This window comes from Diabrotica undecimpunctata, chromosome 4 (assembly GCF_040954645.1).
Source record: "Diabrotica undecimpunctata isolate CICGRU chromosome 4, icDiaUnde3, whole genome shotgun sequence".
Lineage (NCBI taxonomy): Eukaryota > Metazoa > Arthropoda > Insecta > Coleoptera > Chrysomelidae > Diabrotica > Diabrotica undecimpunctata.
The window spans coordinates 160,854,861-160,877,043 of NC_092806.1; the positions used below are offsets into that span (position 1 = coordinate 160,854,861).

General features: G+C 33.9%; 1 protein-coding gene across 8 annotated transcripts in view; it reads right to left on the reverse strand.

The window, feature by feature from the left end:
- Positions 1-22,183, reverse strand: part of sick (sickie) — a 677,587-nt gene that overhangs the window by 200,844 nt on the left and 454,560 nt on the right. For all 8 annotated transcript variants that reach the window (XM_072530832.1, XM_072530834.1, XM_072530833.1 and 5 more), the window contains one exon: positions 19,283-20,713. In XM_072530832.1, the coding sequence (XP_072386933.1) occupies positions 19,283-20,713 (1,431 nt within the window). The remainder of the gene's footprint in view (positions 1-19,282; positions 20,714-22,183) is intronic.

Below are 22,183 nucleotides of genomic sequence, written 5' to 3' on the forward strand. Positions count from 1 at the left end.
AAATAGAATATCATTTTAAAGAAGGACTTCGACGGAAAGTGCATGAATTCTTCTTTAGACAAGAATTTCCAACATTGGATAAAGTTCTTATCTCAGTTCGAGATGATAAGGATTGCCCAGAAATGAGTCGAAGTACGTTATGGAAACTTTTAAAAGAAATAGGCTTCCGCTGGAAAAAGAATCCCAGAAAGTCTATTTTATTAGAAAGAAGCGATATTGTCATATGGAGAAGACTTTTCTAAGAACCATAAAGGAAATGAGAAACCAAAAAAGAAAAATATTTTATCTTGATGAAACATGGATCAACGAGGGTCATACACCAAATAAATTTTGGCAGGATGAAACTGTTACAAGTCAAAGGCACGCTTTTGTAAATAACTTATCATCTACTGGTTTAAACCCACCATCGGGAAAGGGACGCAGGCTGATAATAGTACACATTGGCAGTTCAGACGGTTTTGTTGAAGGTGGTTTATTAACTTTTAAATCAACTCGTACCGGTGACTACCATGAAGACATGAACGCTGATGTCTTTCAAGAATGGTTCGAACAAATGATAGATCTTCTTCCTAAGAACTGTGTAATAGTAATGGATAATGCAAGTTATCACTCCAGACTTATAGAAGGACTACCCACAACTAAGTGGTTAAAAAAAGACTTGCAGAATTGGCTGAGTTCAAAAAATATTACGTACCATCCCGGATCTATAAGAAAGGAACTTTATTCGTTGTGTGCCCTTCATAAAGATAAAATTTAAAAAATACGAAATTGATGAAATTGCCAAAAATCGTGGAATGACAGTACTTAGATCCCCACCATATTATTGTGAATTAAACCCGATTGAACTGGTATGGGCACAGATAAAGAGTGAAGTTTCAAGAAAAAATACCACTTTTAAAATTCATGATGTTAAACAGTTGTTTTTGGAGGCCGTAAATAATGTAAAACCTGAAAACTGGGAAAAGGCAGTAAATCACACTATTAAAGAAGAGGAAAAAATGTGGAAGCTGGACAATATTACTGATAAAATGATCGAGCCAGTTATTATAAATATTGGTTCTGAAAGTTCATCTTCTGAATCTGATTTGGATTTGTAACAAGTAGCTGTAAGTTTTATATTAATAGTTTTATTCATCTATTTAACATACCTTAGACGGTTTTAAAAACTCTTTTTCTCTTTTGTAATTTTTAAAAATTAAAAAAAAATGTGAATTTTTTAAAACCCTTTTTAATGTAGGCCAGTCAGTTCTAATATAGTGTGTGATAAAAGATGTCACTTTTGTTTACATACACATAACACTTTATAACACTGAAATAATTCATTTATTTTTTACAATTATTCAAAGTAATTTTTCAATTAATCTTGAGCACGCCCATGGAGTGGTCGGAGCTACCAGTTAAAATTATGCTAATTACTCTTTCGTTCATAAAAATAAACTATAGTAGAACAAGCATTATATGGACTACAAGAAAATAGGTCACTATTGTTCATTCTTAGATTGATCTTTGGCACATGAGATCTAATAAAGTTGATCAAACCACATGTTTGATATTTAACATTGTTAATAATATAAATACCCAAAACACAATCCATATTTCTTCTTTGCTCTAATGACTGCAGGCCAAATGTTTGAAGCAACAGTTTTGATGGCATAATGTACACATTTTATTTCTTAAGGTATAAATACCTTAGAAATATTTTTTGTACCTTTTATATATGATTAATATTAACTTTGGCTCCCATACCACTGATGCATATTCCAAATTTGGTCTGATTAAAGCGTGATATAGTCCAATGGTTGTGTTTATACTAAAATGTTTTGAATTTCTTATTAAAAATCTTCAAGTCTTAAAAAAAAGACTTCAAGCATCAGCAAGAAGCGTTACTACCTGACTTAGTAAGTGCGACCTTACCGAAACGTCGCCAAAAATAATGGTTTTTGCTCAAAACCAAAATTATGAAACGCGGAGTCAAACCCGGAAAACCACATAACTCCCGCGGAAATTTCAAGCGTAACCTTATATATATATATATATATATATATATATATATATATATATATATATATATATATATATATATATATATATATATATATATCTAGCTAAATCATCACCTTACAGTATATTTGAGATAGTTATCACTGCTCCAAATAACAAGCTTAGTATTAACGTAAAGTCCAAATCCCTCTTAAAGTTTAGAAACTTTCGATATTACGATAAACCCCGCTATCTTAACAACCAGCCAAGGCGCTTCTATAAGATGTAATTAGTTTACCGATGTTGCAATCCTTTGTCTCAACCACAACGGCCCATTAGATAAACCACCCTTGTATACCCACTCTAAATCTAATTTTAGATTGTTTCAATTACGGCGCCTTGGCGAATATAATATTTATTCACCCGCAGCGCCATATTATTAGAATCTAGAAAGGGACGTACTTGAAACTGCGGAGTGCATTGTAGAGTTGGGAACTTCCGAGTTAATTTAGGGATTCGGTTCCATAGATCATTCCAGGAAACTAGCTGCAGAATCGTAGATGGAAATTACTAGGAAGTGCATCTCACGATATAATGGTGAATGTGGGAGTGTAAGGACACAAAATTGCCGACGAACTAATCAAATAAGCAACAAAAACACCTTTTAAAGAACCGCAGTACTTTTGCGAAATTGGTAATAACTTTTTTTTAGTAATTAGTAATTCAAAGATTTACAAGTATAATGACAAAATATATTTATAGAAACTGTAACTATCGAGGATTAATAGATTGTATTAGCTAAAAAAAAAAAGAACCGCAAACTTTAACAGGAATACTTACAGGTTACAACAGTAGTAAGAAAGTAACCAAGAGTGTACACGTGGCATATTGCAAATTTTCTCAAATGGAGGAAAAATTTTCTATACATTATACATAGACATACTGCTAGCCCCAAGGAACTCTAGAGCATTTTATCTGAGAGTATAATATCACAGAAGGAGAGGATTTAATAAAGGAGGACAAAATAAATCTTATACGTCGTAATGTGACTTCTTCTATAAAATTATTAACAGTAACAGTAACTCTTTACAATTAACGTAAATTAGAACGAAGAAAAAACATCAACATTTTACAGTTATGTCAAGGAAAAAAGAAATAGTACATATCCACGGGAAGTTGTATTTTTAGACGAAACGTGGATTTTTATTGGGGAAGTAAAATGATGTCGTGGCAGGATGACAACAGCAGAAGTGTACGTAAACCAGGTGGTTATGATGGTAAAAGATTTATTGTGGTTCATGCCCGTTCAGCAAAAAGTTTTATTTTAGACGCCAATTTGTTATTTTGGCCTTTACTGAAGATTACCATGGAGAACTAAATGTATAAGTACACAATAACTTCCTAATTTAGAACACCCATCTTTGATTGCTATGGACAACGCACCCTACCATAGTGAATTGATGAATAAACAACCTTCCGCTAAATAGTTAAAATCAGAGTTTATAGATTAGTTGAAGAAAAATACAATATTAATTTTGATGAACATCAGTTAAAACCAGAATTGTTACAATTGGCTAAGATGAATCGACAACAAAATATATACTTAGATTACCACTGTATCATTCAGTTTAATGCTACCAATTAGTATGGGCAGAAACCTAATCGCATAATACATACTAACAGTAATCGCATAAAAATAGAACGGGGGGTTAGACAAGGAGACCCAATGTCACCTAAACTTTTTAATACGGTGCTAGAACATGCTTTTAAGAATTTGGATTGGATGACAAAGGGAATAAAAATAGATGGAGAATATCAAAACAACTTACGTTTCGCCGATGATATACTTATAATAGCTGAAGATCTAGGTAGGGCAAGAGAGATGGTACAGGAACTCGTTGTGGCTACTTACAGAAAGTGTAGGTTTAAATATAAATATCTCGAAAACAAAAATCATGACCAATTTGGTACCCAACCAGAACATCAGTATTGGTGGAAAAGAAATAGAACTCGTAGATAGATATAAATACCTGGGACATGAAATTATGATTGGCAGGGATAACCAGACTCATGAACTGAAGAGAAAAATCGGCCTTGGGTGGGCAGCATTTGGAAAACTGAGAGAAACTTTTAAAAGTGAGCTGCCCACATGCCTAAAGAGAAAGGTATTTGATCAGTGCGTCCTTCCAGTCTTGACGTACGGAGCAGAAACACTTACCTTAACAAAAGCAGCAGCTACCAAACTGAGAGTCACGCAGAGAAGAATGGAGCGGTCCATGTTAGGAATAACTCTGCGAGACAGAATAACCAACGAAGACATCAGGAGAAGAACCGGAGTGACTGACATCATCGAGAAGATAGCCAGACTAAAATGGAGATGGGCAGGACACATAGCCAGAATGACAGATGGGCGATGGACAAAGAGGTTATTGGAATGGAGGCCAAGGGAAGACAAGAGAAGCGTCGGTCGACCACCTACAAGATGGACTGACGATTTAAGAAGACTCGATAAAAACTGGATGAGAGCGGCGCAAGATAGACGGGGTTGGAAACATGAGGAAGAGGCCTATGTTCAGCAGTGGACTCTTGAGGCTGGATGATGATGATGATGATTATGGGCAGAATGCAAGACTTACTATAATACATATGTACTGGCAGAGATGGATATAGAGATGAACATGTTTTGAGTATGTGGAAGGAAGCAATTCAAAAGTGTAACAATGTCGCCTTGGAAAAGTGTGTAGAACATACTAATAAGTTAATTGAACAGTGGTTTATTAGAGAAGAAAATATGTGTAATATTAATATCGAACCTGCAATAATTAACATTGGAGATAACAGTTCAGATTCTGAAAGTGATGAAAATGAAATAAGAGAAATTTATTAATCACTAATGACATTAAAAGAATTTATTAAGCTACTTCCAATGTAACTGTAATTCTGCACCACAATTTTAAAGCAAAACTAATATTTTACATTCTATTTATTTGACAACCTCAAATTTTATAATATAATCCGTGATCGGAGCAGTAGTCACTTTCTGTCACTTGCTGTTGCGTGAAGTAAATATCCGACTCATTTCGTATGCTTTAAATGACGGCCTAAAGGTAAAGAACCATGGACTCAACTGTAATAAAATAATTATGCCAAATCAACATAAATAGAAAAAGAATAATCAACAAATATATTTCGGTTCTGGTAATCACTAATTAAGTTCTGTTATTCCCTGATTCAGCGCCATTCTACTGCACCCATCTCTACGCTGCAGCAACCTCTTGAGAGTTGGAAGCTTGCAAACTTTTTATTTGGCGTGGTATACGATGCATGTCCTATTGCAGTATGAGTCTTAATTAATCCAATGAAAAAACCGTGGAGTAATATGTACGAGGCTTACGTAAAAACGTTACAATGTTGTTTTTATAAAATCCACAAGAAAATATAGTACATTTTGCAATTATTATTTATATACTTTATTTGCCATTCAAAAAAAAAATAGAGAGACATAGGCGTGCCTTCGCATCAGACAATTTATTAGCAATAGTTTTCTGAGTAGGCACGAAATCCCTTGATTTCGCGTAAAAACTTCAAGCAGCTGCAACAAATAGTCTCGTGGTAATCGTCAAATAACGGAGGTGAAAAATTGCTCGTGCCCAAAAAATGTTTAAATACAAATTGAGCAAAGGGTGAATCAAAAGTTTTTGTTAAAACTCGACAAGTCTGCATCAAAAAGCTATAAAACTGTGTACATGGTTTACGGATATGATTTCATATCCCGTGACAGAGATTTGGAGTAGTAATAACATATTAAGAAGAAAAGAGGTGATGGTAAAAAGGTAGGACCATTCCTAAAGATGTGAAAATTATTAAAGAAGACAAATTTTGCAAGGAGCATCGTAGGCATTTTTTTTGACACTCAGGAATGCTGAAAAGAATGTGTCGACTTCTTGTCAACGGTCATAGTTTAAGACAAAACTTGGACTTTCAAAATTTATTTCCCTGAAATCAAGCCGCAAACTCCTGGATCTCCCATCACGACAAGCCGTCGACTCACTCTGCGCAATCTTAACATTTGTTAAGATAAGTAGTTGTTCTGTGTAGGGTCAATAACTTTTATTTTAGTTTTTAGAGAAACATGTATGTTAAAATTCCTAAATATACATACAAAGGGGTGAAGGAGAATGGAATATGACGCAGACACTATAATTGTGAGAACTACCGCCGTCAAAGTAAGTAGAGTGCGATAGCTAGGCCACATAGAGAGATTGAGTGAGAGGAAGCATCCCTCATCTAAAACTTAAAAGTACGAAACTGGAACACCAAGGCGAAGAATAGGAAACAATGGAGCCTAGTTCTGGGACAGATACAAATCCACAATTCGCTTAAGCCAACAGTTCAGTGTGCTTTCAAATGGATAAAAATTGTCTAAAAAATCACTAAATTGCAAACCGAAAAGAAGAAGTGTAGGACGCCTCCTGAAAGAAGCAACAAGCTGTAACTATCAACAAATACCTAATCCTTAGAACGAGGAAAGAGATAGAAAGAATATCAGAAAGAACATAATAACACAATTTCTAAATATAGAAAAAATCGTGAAAATTACCTTTTAGATACATTTCCTTAGATTTGTAATCACCGGTCTAATAAATTATTAATTTTTCCACGGTCTAACGACGTAACTTATGTTTCGTGATCATATAACGAACAATTATAACTTCCTCTTCCTGATGCTCGATCATAAAAGAATAGAATGAAGAAAAAAGGAAAATCGTGACGTGATCTGCTCTGGTGCATTCGATAGATACACGTAAAGTTCATTAATTCGGAGGGTGTGAGCGAGAGCCAAATCGTTACAATGGCGTCTCGAAAAGGGGGTAATTTTAAGTTTAAGTGTTTGTTCATTTAAAAAAAATTGAAGGCATTAAAGGAGAATATAGAAGAACAACCAATTGTGAGACAATGATATTATTTAACACACGGAAGTAGCCAAAGTAAGAATATTAAGATTGTTAGAACACAAAAAGAGTTGAACATGAAATGGGAAATATAGTAGAACCTCATATTTGTAGGGCTTGATAGTTCTGCTTTAAGATATAGTGCAGCGGCTGGTTGTTCTTCAGTGTTGTTATCGTACGCAATATTTTCAAGCACATTGTTCTACGGAGGTCACATCAATATTCAAAATAATTAAGCTTCAGCAAACAATACTCTACTAACGAACTTCTTCCCAACTAAAAGACTTCGCACAGCCATCCGGTCGGTTTTAATAGAGATAAGATAAATTGGGATCAAATGTCGTCACATTTAAAGCATTCAATAATACAGATTACCTCGATTATACCTACAATATTGATAGAAACAGAGATACATAATATAAGAAGAGTGGTAGACTAAGAAAAAGATAGGAAACGAGGAAAAAACTTCGCGGAAAAAATTTAAGTGTAAAAACTAGTCACTGCAAATAATGGACAGAAAATGTTAATATATAAACTCAAAAATGGGTCTTTCAGAGCAAATAACAAAACAAGATCAAACCATGGGAAAAAAGGCTCAAAAAATAGAATAACCAAACGTATCTTATACATAATTTCACAATTTTAGTTTTACATTAAAGATGTGACATTGTTTGAGAAACATTTGATTTAAAAATTTTCTCGCAAAATTTTTATTTTGCGAGAAAAATATACAATATATACAATGACCGGAAGTAAAAATATTTTTATCAATAACTCAAAAACTATAAATGATAATTTCGTGAACTTACATTTTTGAACTCTACGTTGAATTCTCTATTGATTTGACTAATAAAAACGAAACCGGAAGTCGACCTCAAAACCGGAATGCAATTTTTAGTTCATCAAATGTCGACATGGATATCATTTAGCAGTTAATTTTGCATGCTGATCACGAATCCGGTGTCAGATTTGCTCTATCTTGACGTTTTATGCCCGTTTCGGGTCACTTCCGGTGTCGGATCGCAACCGGAAGTACATATTTAGATTCGTCTCGACGAGACCTTTCGATCCATGTATACATTGTGGGGTCTAAAACTTAAAGTAAATTTTAACTTGCGGTCATCTCATAACCGGAAGTGAATTTTTGTACCAAAAGTATATCTTGACAATCTCATACGTAATACTAATAATATTCCGAAAAAATATTTTAATTATCTAATATGGTTTTTGAGTAAAGTGGTGGACAAGAAAAGGGCTTAGCGTTTTAGTATATAAGATAATGGCCAAACTTAAGTCTACATATATACGATATAAGGACCTTTTTCCCTTGATAATCGCTAAACCAGCATTTAAATGAAATATCTGGTTGAATATTTTTATTTAATTTGACAGTTTATTAACCCATTTATGCCCAGAGGGTCGATAACGACCCATGGCACTTAAAGGTCCTTCACGGCGAGTTGAAATGTCTTTATTGATTAGTATAGACTAAACATTTGTGAGAGTAACTTTTGTTCATTTTTTAAAGCTGAATATGCACACATGCCACATCATTTACGAAAATTATTTTTTAGGAAGAAACCTTTTACTACAGCAGAATTATTGGATAAAATTGAGCGATTGGATAAATATGATATTTTACCATCCAATATATACATCTCACCACCCGATAATGATAGTGTCGATACTGATGAGGACTCTGAGGATGAAGATTGTTATGATCCAGATAGGCTAAGTCGACGTCAGTTGCACGCAATAGCTGAAGTAGATATTGCAGAGCCTATTTAAAATGAATCTGAAGGGGAAGAGATTATAGAAGAAGCGAAAACTGATGATAAAGGAAAAAAAAAAAAGAAAAAGGGGGTCAAAAAAATTAAAGAAAGAGAAATTGGAGCAAAACCATGAGTGACTTCGAAGTAAAAGATAAAACTGAAAAATCAGATTTTGCTACAACTTATTTACCTTTCGTATCATTATCGTCAGAAAGTGATCCAGTTGAGTGAGTTTTTTTAACTCTTCTTATCGCCATCCATTGTCGAACATATCGTTAAACATACAGTGATGTATGCACATGCAAAATAATGCTATCCTGAAACTTGGGACAAATGAAATATACACATTTCTAGGCATTCTTTACTTGAGTGGATATGTACCTGTCTCACGAAGAAGAATGTTTTGGGAAACGATGGAAGATACGTATAATAATCTCGTTGCAAACTGTATGCGTCAAAATCGTTTTGAACAAATTTTCAGGTACATTCATGTAGAGTAGAGGACAATAACAATCTACCTAAAAACGACAAAATGGGGAAACTAACACCTTTGACGGTTATGGTTAATGACAATTTTGTCAGATATGCTCCTATAGCACCCAATTTCTCCATTGACAAATCTATGATTCCCTACAACTAGCGGATATTGCGTGAATTTGGATATTTATCAAGGTAAAAAAGAAAGAACGGGCAGAAACTGATGATAATAACAAATATGGCGTAAGAGAGTCTATTAATAATAATAATAATGTTTATTAATTTTTCATATACATTGTTAAAAAGAACAATAATTTAAGTATGTTATTTACACATCAAAAAATAAACATCTGGTACTACCCGTTAAAACCAAAAATGGTCGAGCACGGGCGTCGTGTGTGCATTGTGTATTTGATACATTAACAATCCAATAATTACATATAAATAATTAAATAAATCTAATTATACAATAATTCTGTATTTCAGTTTGTATAACGCATTTTTATGTTTTGATGATGAAAATTATACTTATTTTGATTTTATAACTTTCAATAATCAAAAACTATTACTAAACAGTTTAGTTACTATTACTATGACTGAATTATTATTTGCTTAATCCATTAAATTTTGTATATAGCTGCGATCCAAATTAAGAATATATTTTTTAAATATTGATTTTATCATTATTAGTGAGTTGAGAGTAATTAGGTATATTTTATATTTATCAGGTAAGGCATTAAATATTCTTGGAGCTTGATAAAGGAGATATCTTTGACCTAATCTTTTTTTGCTAATTCCAGTTTTTACATGTTTATTTGTTTTATTGCGGGTTTCATACGGGTGGCATAGTTTATGAAGTATATGTTTTCTATTATATATGTAAACTAACATGGAATACATATATAGTTGTCTTGTGTCCATTACTTTGGCTTCAATAAATAGAAGATGACTTGAGTAAGTACGTTGTTTATATAATATTATTTTTAGTATTCTCTTTTGTAAAATATCAACTTTTTTTAAGTATGTTTTTAAAACACCACCCAGCCAAGTATTCCGTATCTAATTCTAGACTCAACAAGAGAGTGATATAATATTTTTAAATATTTTACGTCAATTATTGATTTTATATATTTGAATTTTGGAACTAAAGCTCTCAAGCATTTTGCTAGTTCATTCATATGCTTATCCCATCTTAGATGTGAGTCTATAGTTATGCCCAGATATTTTATATTAGAGGTTGTTTTTATCGTTATGTTACGTTCCATGCAGTTAATGTTTATATGATTAAATGAAGGTAGTGATACTTTGTTACTACAAAATGGAATAACAAATGTTGTTTCAAAGTTAATTGTCAATCCTTTATAGTTGAACCATTGAACTATCTTAAACATATCAACTTCAATTTTATTTTTTAAATCTTTCCAAGTGTCTGCACCATACATAATAGCAGTGTCATCGGCGAAACTGATTATTTTTCCTTCGGTGTTTACGTTATATAAGTCATTTACATGTACGTTAAATAATAGTGGACCTAAAACTGTTCCTTGGGGTACACCACATTGTAGAATAAGCTGATCACTGTAAGTGTTATTTACCTTCACAATTTGTTGTCTTTTGTATAAATAACTTTGAATTAACTTATGTGAAATTCCGCGTACTCCGCACGCTTCCAATGCTTCTAGCAATTGCGGATGGCTGACCGTATCAAATGCTTTCGCTAAGTCTAGAAATACACAGGCAGTAGGTTTATTTTTGTCAACTCTATCATATATGTGATTAACAAGTTCTGTAATTGCATCACTTGTAGAAATACCTTCACGAAACCCAAATTGTGAAGATGATATAATGTTATGTTTGTTGAAAAAAGTAGTTAGTCGGGTTTTAAGTGACTTTTCAAATATTTTTGCTAATGTTGTGATTAGTGAAATAGGTCTATAGTTAGATAAACTACGCTTATCACCCTTTTTAAAGATAGGAGTTATAATAGTTTGTTTAAACTTATCCGGACACTCCCCTGTTTCAAATATTAGATTTATTAATTCAACTAATGGTTTTTTGATTTGTCCATTTATATTTATTATTGTTTGAGAGGTGATTTTGTCAATTCCCGGAGACTTCTTATTCTTTAAGTTGTTTACAATGCTTTCTATTTCACTTTCAGAGACCGGTGTCAAATATATTGAATGGCTTGAATATTTATATGTAGGAGTATATGATTGAGGTGGTATTATTTTTTTAGCATATGTTTCTCCAATTTCTGTAAAGTAACGAACAAAAGTATTTGAGATAGTTGTATTGTCTTTAATACTAGTTTCATTTTCTGTAATTATTTCTGGAATATTTCTTTCTTCTTTTGTAGTTTTCAAATGTTTTATTATATTCCATAAATTTTTAGATACATTTTTGTTTTTCAAAATCTGATTTCTGAAATAATCTCTTTTGGCGCTTTTTAATAATTTATTGAGCTGATTTCTGTAACTAAGATAGTTAGTTTTTTTATCTATATTATCTGGATCTTTGACGTATTTGTGATAGAGTAAGTTTTTAGTATTTATAGATTTCACCAATCCAGCTGTTATCCAAGATTGACGCTTTAATTCGCGTTTTTTGCATTTTCTAATATAGCTGTTCTTCTTTATAAGTTCACTAAGAATTTTACACAATAAGTTACATTTGGCGTTCACATTTTTCAAATCATTATATTCTTTCCAGTGATAGTTTTTTAGATCATTATTTAATTTTTTGTAGTTTATAACTTGATATTCTTTAGTTACATTATTTAAATTTTGCTTTAGATCGAGCGGCATGCATATAACGGTTGCTTTATGATCGGTTATCTGTATTGTACTTACATTTTCAATTTTTTTGTCAGAAAATTTTAAAGATCTACAATTTTCTTTATTTTTTGACAACTATTTCAACAGCGTAAATTTAATGGAAAAGTTAAGAGGTGAATTTTGGAGCAACAGGTATTGTTAGACGGGATAGAATGGAAAACTGCCCACTCACAGCAAAAAATGAAATGAAAGAAAGAGAGAGAGGAGCATACGAGAGCCTCCTAACTGAAAATAAAAAATAATAGCCCTACAGTGGAATGATAATATTGTGAATTTGCTGTCAAATAAATTTGGAATAGTACCCATTCAAAAAGTACGAAGGTATTCAGCTGCAGCTAAAACAAAAGTTGAAATCACCCAACCTAACGTTATTAAAAAATACAATACATTCATGTGAGGTGTCGATTTAATAGATTTAATAGATGTTTACTTATATGTTTCAAAATGCTTTGTTATTAAAATAATTATTAATTATTTGTGGTTTACGATCCCCGACAGACTTAACCCTCAATCCTCACCATCGGAATGGCTCGACTATTCCGGCTTAAGGAATAAACAGACCACACGACACTTAAGTATGAGAAAGTAGTAGCACGGAAAGATGGACAAGATGTAACGTACCGGAATTTTGACACCTTACAAGTTGGTTCTTGTAAATACATATATTTCACAATTCCATGGTTGGATATAAGATTTGATCCTGTGTATGATTTGATAACACAGACAAATGAGGTATTTCGAATGACCTTGTCTATGAGTTGTATGAGATAAGTGACAAAAAATGCTCCTGCTTACAAATTTAACTAAAATGGCTTAAAAATGTTTTAGACAATGTTTTAAAGAGTGATAAAGAATGCAGAAAGTTATAAATAATTTAGGTTATATTATATATGCGTTTGTATTCTTGTGTAAGAATGAACGGAATGGAGTAAAATTTATTAATCAGTTTTTGAACCCCCTGAGCGACGTCCTTGGTGGAAATGAGTTTAAATGGCCTGCAAGGTGATTTGTGATGCTACCAGCAACACTAGCAACAATGTTATTGTACGGAAAAGCCATTTAACACAATAGGCCAGCACCATCAGCCGAATTCCCATTCATCACCGTCGTGGTCACGTACTTTATTACTTTGGAAAAAGCGCGTCGGATTAAGTGAGGGAGGTAATATCGGCTTAACCGGGAGAAAAAGAGATTTACTCGGAGAAATTTATTCCAGTCGTGTCCCGATGTTGATCCTGCTCGTCCCTCGATGTCAAATGCTACAAACTTTTATCAAATTCTCTGATAATGGTTTTTTGTTCGAAAATTTTGGATAAAATCACAAAACATTTCTGGAAAATTTCTTAAACTCTAACTTAAAGATAGCATGAATTCTGCGAGTAAGAAGCCAAAAACTTTTTAACGACAAATTTTAAATTTATTATAGAGTTATTCAATAAATGTACGAAATTCCGCGACAAACCAGAAAATTCCCAAATATTATGATCTAAACATCGTTAGAGTTTACATAAAATTGTACAAAAATGTCTTGCAGACGTAGAATAGTCACAAAGATGTGAAGATCTTCAGCAACTTTCGACAATGATACTAATTGTTGCAAGCTGCCTAACTTCTCTTTCAAGTCTGTTAAGTAACAGAAATCTCTATAACAGAACTCTCTTTTATTTTTTAAATCATAGCTTCCTTTGTTAGGCATAGTATAGCGCCATCTATTAGTTATATTGCAATTTAAAATGACAGAAAAACGGTTTTTAAGGTATTTTTTTGAAAATTATCTTTTACACAAGATAATTTTTCAATACAATTTTCAATACAACAAAAACCAAATATCTTTGTATTGGAAACGAGTCAGATAACATAGACCTCGAAAACGGACAACATATTTCCTGCTGTCAGAGCTATGACTACTTGGGTGTTGCCTTTGACAATACAGGAACTGATACACGGGAAATAGAAAAACGAATCACTCAAGCAAAGAAAGTCTTAGGATGTCTCAGTAATATACTGTGGAGTAAAGAGATAACGAAAGGAAGGAAATTTAATATATATGAGACCATGATTAAAACTACTCTTCTTTATGGCGCTGAAACATGGAGAATTAGTGAAAAGAACAAAAAGCGAATAGAAGCAGTAGAGATGGATGCAATGAGAAGATCTTTAGGTATTTCCAGACGAGACCGAATCAGAAATGATGTAATAAAACAACGTATGGGAATAGAAAGAAATATAACTCAAGATATAGAGAAGAAACAATTAAGGTGGTATGGGCATGTTCAACGGATGCCAGCATCAAGACTCCCCAAAAAAGTAATAGAATGGCAACCGATAGGTCGACGGAAAAGAGGAAGACCCAGATTAGAATGGCAACACGGCGTAAACAAGTCCATGAGCGAAAGAAATTTAACAACAAACGACTGCGAAGATAGGAAGAGATGGTGTTTAGGTATCGGACAACGTCAAAAGACGTTCTAAGCCGATGTATATATATCTTTTACACAAACCTTCCCCTGATAATAACAAACATAACAAAATTATTTAATTTGGTGCAGTTTTTCTGAAGTGATGCCCATACAAATATTTCAGCGATTCATTTTTATTAATATATATTGAAAGGAACTGGAGATATAAGCGAAAGTCTTGACTACATGGAAAAGAAAATGCGAAGGCATGGGAGTACCGGTACGGAACGAATACCTATATACGCTTTGCAGACGACCAAGTAGTGATTGCACAAGACCAAGACGACCTCAGCTACATGATGAAGAAACTACAAGAAGAATATACCAAGGCTGGCCTAGATATTAACCTCGCGAAAACAGAGTACCTATCTACAAGTGAAGAAAACGTAGAAGATCTACAGATTGATGACAACGTAATAATCAAAAGAAAAAATTCAAATACTCGGGGTTTATAATCACGGCACAAAAAGGCAACAACAGAGGAAGAAATTACACAAAGATTAGGACAAACAAGAACAGCAATCCGACAACTTAACTCAGTATGGTGGGATAGACACCTAAATATGAAGACAAAAACACAGATTTATAAAACATTAATGCGAAGTATTATGACATCTGGGGCTGAAAATTGGATCATAAACAAGAAAAACAGCAGTAAGATAGTAGCAACAGAGATGGAATGCCTGCGAAGATCCTCAGAGTAACAAGAATGGATAGGAGAAGTAATGACGAAATAAAGCAAATAGAAACAGACATACTAACATATATAGAACAAAAAAGACTAAAGTGGTATGGAAGAGATTTGAAAGAGAAGATATTTGAAAGGAACTACATATTCATATGAAATTGCTGGAGTTTTAGTTTATTGTGGACGTTTGAAACTTTATTATTTTTTTAAGGTGCATATATACAATAATAGGTACTGTCATTAAGCAGTTTTTGATCTGATCAGATAATTGTTAAGAATACATTTTTTTTTTATATTAACAAAGCTTTATTTTATTTTGTGTGAATTTTGCTTCGTGTGCGTTCCATATTTCCATTTTTTTTTGACGTAACAATCAACGGTAAGTGTTTATATATTCAGTTTAATTTTTGTTAATACATTTAGTCTCTCAACAGTACTGTAATATGGCCGATTTTTCAACATAGTATCTATCTGTGTCTGCACACATGAAATAAGAAAAACCTTCCCAAATATTTCCGGAGAATCTACCTCATGTTTTCTTTTTTACGTAATTTTATGTTAAAGCAAAGCTTAAACCCGACATTGTAACCGTAGCTGAATTTTACGACTCTAAAATATGGACCTCTCGTTTCCCTTTTTTAAGGTCGCTTATTTTCTTTCGCGTTATTGAGCAGACCTTTTTGTTCTTGACTTTTATTATTACAGTAGGTTTTGCAGTTTTATTAGACGGTTTTTTGTGAAAGCCGAAGAGTGATGGACGTGGAACGCTACATTTTCTTTATTTTCTTTATTGGAAACCAATATAGAGTTATAAAAAACAGAGAAATGAGTATTTTGCTTTTAAAATGTTCTATTGTTATGCTACCGAGAAAAACAGCATTAATTATTACTTTAAGTACGAAGAATATATAGTCTTTAATTATCTCAGAACAATTATTCACAAGTGAGGTTTCAATACTAAAAACATAATAGGCACTAGGATTTACTTAAAAGTACTCTATAAATAAAGCATCGGCTCCAGAGTATATAAAAGGACTTATAAGAAATATGGCTAAAGAAAGTACCGAGATAGAAAAGAAGCCTAACACGAATACTGACAGCAAGAAGCGTATTAATAGAAAAGTTGTAAAACCTATATATCGATGTACAAGCTAGATTTAAACTATGACTAAACAAGACAAAGCATCAAAGTGACAGAAGAGGTATTTATGGTGGAGGAAACGAATCAAGAAATAATGAATTTATATACACAAAGAACTGCAGTAGAGCTATTGTTCTCATCTTGCTCATCGTCCTTACACATAGCCGCTGGTACAATCTCCTCATCAGTTAACACTTCATATCTTTGTATCTCACTTTCGGCACCACCAGCAGTCCATTCTTGAGCTTTTGCTTCACTTATTTGAGGATGATTGGGTCCCCTCAACCTATTAAAAATCTTGGCTATGAGAACATCATCTTCTGGTTATCATTATCAGTAAGAAATTCAGGGTGCAAATTCTTTCATGATTTGTTAATTAGAGATGCATTAATATCGGCTCGGCAATTAGCCAAAAGAAAAACAGTGTCCTTTAAAGATATCGATTTTAATATGTCGATGAGGTTGTTAGAACGTAATGAGAGACAGTTAACCAAAAGTAATTTGCGGTAATTTACCTTGTAATATATGTTTACGGTTGTATACAGGCCGTGGTGTTAGCTGGCAGGAACATTGCAAAAATATTACCGTATTTAAAGATAAGTTCATCTACTGATAGATGCCCAGGACAATTATCTAACAATAAAAGTGCCTGAGGAGGCACATTAAGAGGCAAAAGATGGCGACAGAATGCGGGAACAAATTCCGTTTTAAACCACTACCACGACACGACATACCACGGCAAACAAATGTTTCGTAACCCAAGCATTTTTTTGTACACGATAATAAACAGGAAGACGTTTTCATTTAAATGCCCGTGGGTTTTTTGATTTTCCGACAACAAGCAATTGAAGTTTATGGGTTCCAGCCGCATTTGTATAGGGCATGAATGTCACTCTTATCTTCATCATTTTCTTTCCGGAAGTCGACTTCTCATTGGCAGAGGCTAATCAAGTATGATCGCGCAATAATCGCCAGTAGAAACCAGATTCGTCAGCATTGTACACTTGTTCCGCTGTTAATTTTTTTTTCTGTTAATAACTTTCTGTACTCTAGTTGGAATGGTCCGACAGCGGATTCCTCATTGGATAGTTTTTCACCGGCCATTTTTGAACGTCTTATTTCGTGGCGTTTTTTATATTTGTCTAACCGTCCCCAGCTTGCATTAAACTCGATATTGGAGTTTGTAATCTGGCGATGAAAAACACGAGATTTCTCACAAATCATATCACCACTTACAGGAACATATAACCGTCTTTATTTCAAAAACCACGTAAACAAAGCATCTTCTAAAACGGAAATTTTTCGATATCTTAAGTGCTTTTCGTACACCGGGAAAACGTTCTATTAGGCTTACTAATTTTAAGATTTTGTCTTTGTTTCTCTTTAGGTCGAACACAGTTAACCTGCCTATACCAAACTTCCAGCAATGATAGGGTAGCTGTCACCTTTATCTAACATTTCTATAACCCGCAATTTACTTTTATTGTTGATGTTGAATGTTTACGTGGCAGTGCCATGATGTTAGCGAACGCGCTAAATTGACACTGTACCAACACGAAAGGCGATAACCAAAAGACTAACGACAGGTTGGCTCTTCTGTCAGCCCTCACACCTACATCCGCGATCGAACCCCATTGCCAGGCCGGATTACAGCGATCACTAAACAAGAAGGTGTCTGGATTAGCGAAACCATACTGTAGTTGGATAGGTGAACGATCGTAATGCTAGAATGAAAATGAGCCAAAAAAATGATCTTTGAGGCGGAAGGTGAAAGAAAAGAAAAAGGGACGACCAAGAAATGAATGGTACGTTGTGGTGAAAATGGATATGGAAGGTGTGATACTGGCGAATTGGAGGGAATACTAAGGATGAAAAGAAATGAAAATAAGTTCGTTTTACCGACGTTTAAGGATATCACCGTCAACGAAGAGCACTATAAATCGACAATTACTAACTTCTTTTGAGGTGATGGGAACTGACTACCAAGATCCTGCGATTTGATCCCGTTAGATTTTTTCTTGAGGGGTTTTCTTCGTTAGACTCTCTCAAAGCCAACATAACCCATGCCATCGATTAAGTTAAACCTGATTTATGCGCCAGACGCCTTTCAAACGGATAAAACATTTCGATGATATCTCATACACGGTTTATTTTATTTAAATGTACAGATATGTACGGCTTAATAAAATTAAAGACCCTATATATAGAAAGATAATATCATTATTAAATACCCACGAATCCACAGATTTACAAAGCATCGTCTAAACCTTTAAGTTTAAATTTCCAGTTTCAATAATCGTGGTTAGTCGTTCGTGACTAAATGCAAAAAAAGCTAAACCCTGACGCTTGCAGCGAAACCGGACCCCTTTTCGTCCTTCAAAAAGGATGAGTAATCCCTTCCGGCATTAATTTTAATCCTGTCCCTCGCCGATTATCCATTATCCTTAAAAGATATCCTGTAAATGGCGGAGGCCACTTTCGCTCTCCATGCGTTGCTCCAAATTTAATACACTTTATGTGGAGGGAAGCCTTCTATATTCATATCGGGAGATGATTATGCTCTAATGACTGAAGACAATACATTTTAGAAGAGTATACAGAGAGAGGGAGAGCATGAAACGGCATTATTTAGCATGTCAATTTTCAGAACTTCGGTGGAAGTGGATAATATATTAAATATTAATATGTAAAGTAAAGATATTGTAAATAGGTATAATTAAGATTCAGACATTTAATATTCCTTTGATTTTCTGTCTGTATTCATATTTTATCACAACAAAGGTGTATTAACAATATATTAAAAAACTCATTAGTGAGTGATCAGAAAACAAGTCTAGTTACTAAGATGAATTCATACCAAATCATTACTGAATACTACGCTCAAAAATTTAAGTTTTAACTCATAAAAAACTTTTGAAGTAACACATCACATTTCCTAAATATATAGTATAATATATAGTGATTTTTTGTACTCACCCATTCGGTAGATGTGCTGGCATAGTCTGTAACCTTCTGGTATACAAAATGGACCCTCCTTCAGATAAATACCCATCGCCTATATCCATAACAACGGTATTTCTCAACACCTCCCCATCCGAAAGGTACCCATTGGCCAAAGAAATTTCACAATAATCGGAACCACCGTCGGGCTGCACCCTCTGGTACTGTCGCTGCCGTGGTGGCAAAGTTAATGTACTGCAGTATCCTCGAAGTAAAGGCCTCATTGGTTCTATTGATAAATTATCATCTTTTTCTTCTAGGTATACGTCTTTGATATGATTCAGGATATCTTTTTCTGTTTCTTTCGATATATCTAGCTTTTCTCTGTTCACTAGGTTATTGTACGATATGTTGTTAATTTCTTTGTCGCTATTTTGGTCCTTGTTTTCGTCATTGGGAGGTTCTTTTGGTGTTTGAGGCGCAGGAGGGGGAGGTGATTGGTCAGTTACAGCTGTGATATAGTTAACAGGTTCTTTTCTATTCGGAATAACATTGTGGCACTCTGAACCGCTTTCACTGGAAGGTTTGTAGATGACAGAACTTTCACTGGAGTTACTGTGATGACCGGTACTAGCACTGTGACTGCTTTCTGACAATTGTGTTGTATCCTTTTCATTTTTAATCGGAGAAATTAAGGCTACCGCAGCTTTTTGTTGCTTTAACGATACCTGAGAGCTCTCTCTGGATATGGATGTGCTGTTGGGAATTTTAAATGAACTAACGCTGACGTCTCTACTTATCTTAGTAGTACCTTTCACAGCAGCAGTTGGTTTGGGTATGCCTGTACCAGGAACTGCTTGAGCGGTTCCGTTATGTATGGGCACATGGTTTACTTTCGGTGGAGGTTCTTTACTAGCGGTAACTCTGATTTTTGGTTCTGCTAACTTAGTAGCCGGAAGATTTGCTATTTTATAAGCATGTTTTTCTACATCAGCGGCCGTTTTGTTAGATTTGTTGGTAGCTACTTCTTTTTTGGTAGAATTCGGACTGTTCTTGACTTGAGCTGGCTTACCAGGCCGCGTCTGCTTTAGCCGGGACGTATTTCGAATTGGTTTCAAATCAACATTAGGCTCCAGACTTATACTTGAATCACTTCTTTCACTTCTAGCTGAGGAAACTCCACTAGAGCTACTAGTTCGCTTTCCGTTACTGACCGGTACAGGTTTCTCGTTATTCTTGAACAGCTTCAGTTTGTCTAGCATCGAGTTTTTCTGCGATTGGTTATTGCTTTGGTATGGACTGGCTATTTGAGACGGAGGTGCTCTGGGTATCATGGACAAAGCAGGGCTGGTGCTCCGACTGCTGCTTGCCACCGGGCGAACTTTGTCCGGAGGACATCTCCGAGCTGGTAGAGAGGAGCCCGGCAAGGGGATGCTACTTCCCCCCTTATGGACTATTCCCGAAGATCTGAAACAAAAAATTGTATAAATATTAGGAAGAAAAAAACTTATTTTAAAGAAAAATGTAAATAGATTGAAAATTTTCAAAATAAACGACATTAAAAACGGTATATCTAAATATAGATGAACTGATTAAAGAAATGGCAAGATTACAAAGAAAAAACTACACGTTCGAAGATGAAAAATGACACGTACAGTACGTACCTTTCGAAGAAAAAGAATTTACAAAGAAAGAAATATTATATGCATTGACGACCACATACAGGGTGAGTCATGAGGAACTTTACATACTTCTACCATATGTAGAGTCCCTCAGGGAGCATATCATGTGGCCACTAAAAAATGTCAACTCCTCTTCTTTATTAATTAACAGGGTGATTTGTGTAATTGACCATTTATTTCATTTTACTGTAGTGTTTATACGGCTCATTTGATTTTTTTAATTTTTGCATGATACAGTACACTACTATCAAGCATTCGACTGGTATTAGCTAAACTAAAAAATTCCAGGACTGGCTTTGGAAAAATTAATTTAGGGATTCGTATTAAATATTACACCCTGTATAAATTTTTTTTAAAATGCAATAAGTGATTTTCAAACTACATAAATAGCCAATGAAAACGACATATGCGACAATGTTGTCGCACTTTTATTAAATTTTTAGTGAACGATCAAATCTTACCAAAAATAGAACAACCATAATGAAGTATCAAATTATAAGGTATTAATTTAAACAAATGTTATAAATTTCAAACATTTTAATTAAAATGAGTTCCTACAACATAATCTAATACGTAGAAAATTAACATCTTTACTGTCACTTTGTATTATCTATACGATAGAATCAATTGTTTTTCAATTTTAAATTTTTACTCATAGATCGTATTGGGGCATTATTTTCGATAAATAATAAATTAAATTGATTAAAAAGTCAAACCTCTTGTATGTATTAGTTTTTGTTGATTGTAAATGATTAAAATTTTATGTCAAATAATAATACATTGCATCAACTGTACTAAATAAAAATAAATCTAAAAAAGTTTAAAATGAAGGTTGGCGTTGACCGTTTGATGTTTTATACCTATTGCCATTATTGTCATTATCAATTGTTATTTATGTGTACAAGAATACATATTTCTTCTGTCATGTCTACGTTAAGTAAATTGTGTTAGTTTTGGTAGAGCTTTTATTACTTTCGAACAAAATGCCACATCAGTTTTCGACCACAGAATATGCAGACATAATATTTGTTTATGGATTCTGTAATGGGAATGGTAGGGCTGCTAGTAGAGAATATCGCAGGAGATTTCCTAATCGTCGAACTCCCAGTCATCCAACATTTGGGTCAGTTTTTAATTATTTGCGAGAAAATGGCACTTTTCCTAGTTGAACAACAGAGCGACATGTAGATGAAGCGCAGGAAGATGACATTATGGACGCCGTTACTATGAACCCTACAATAAGCACTAGACAAGT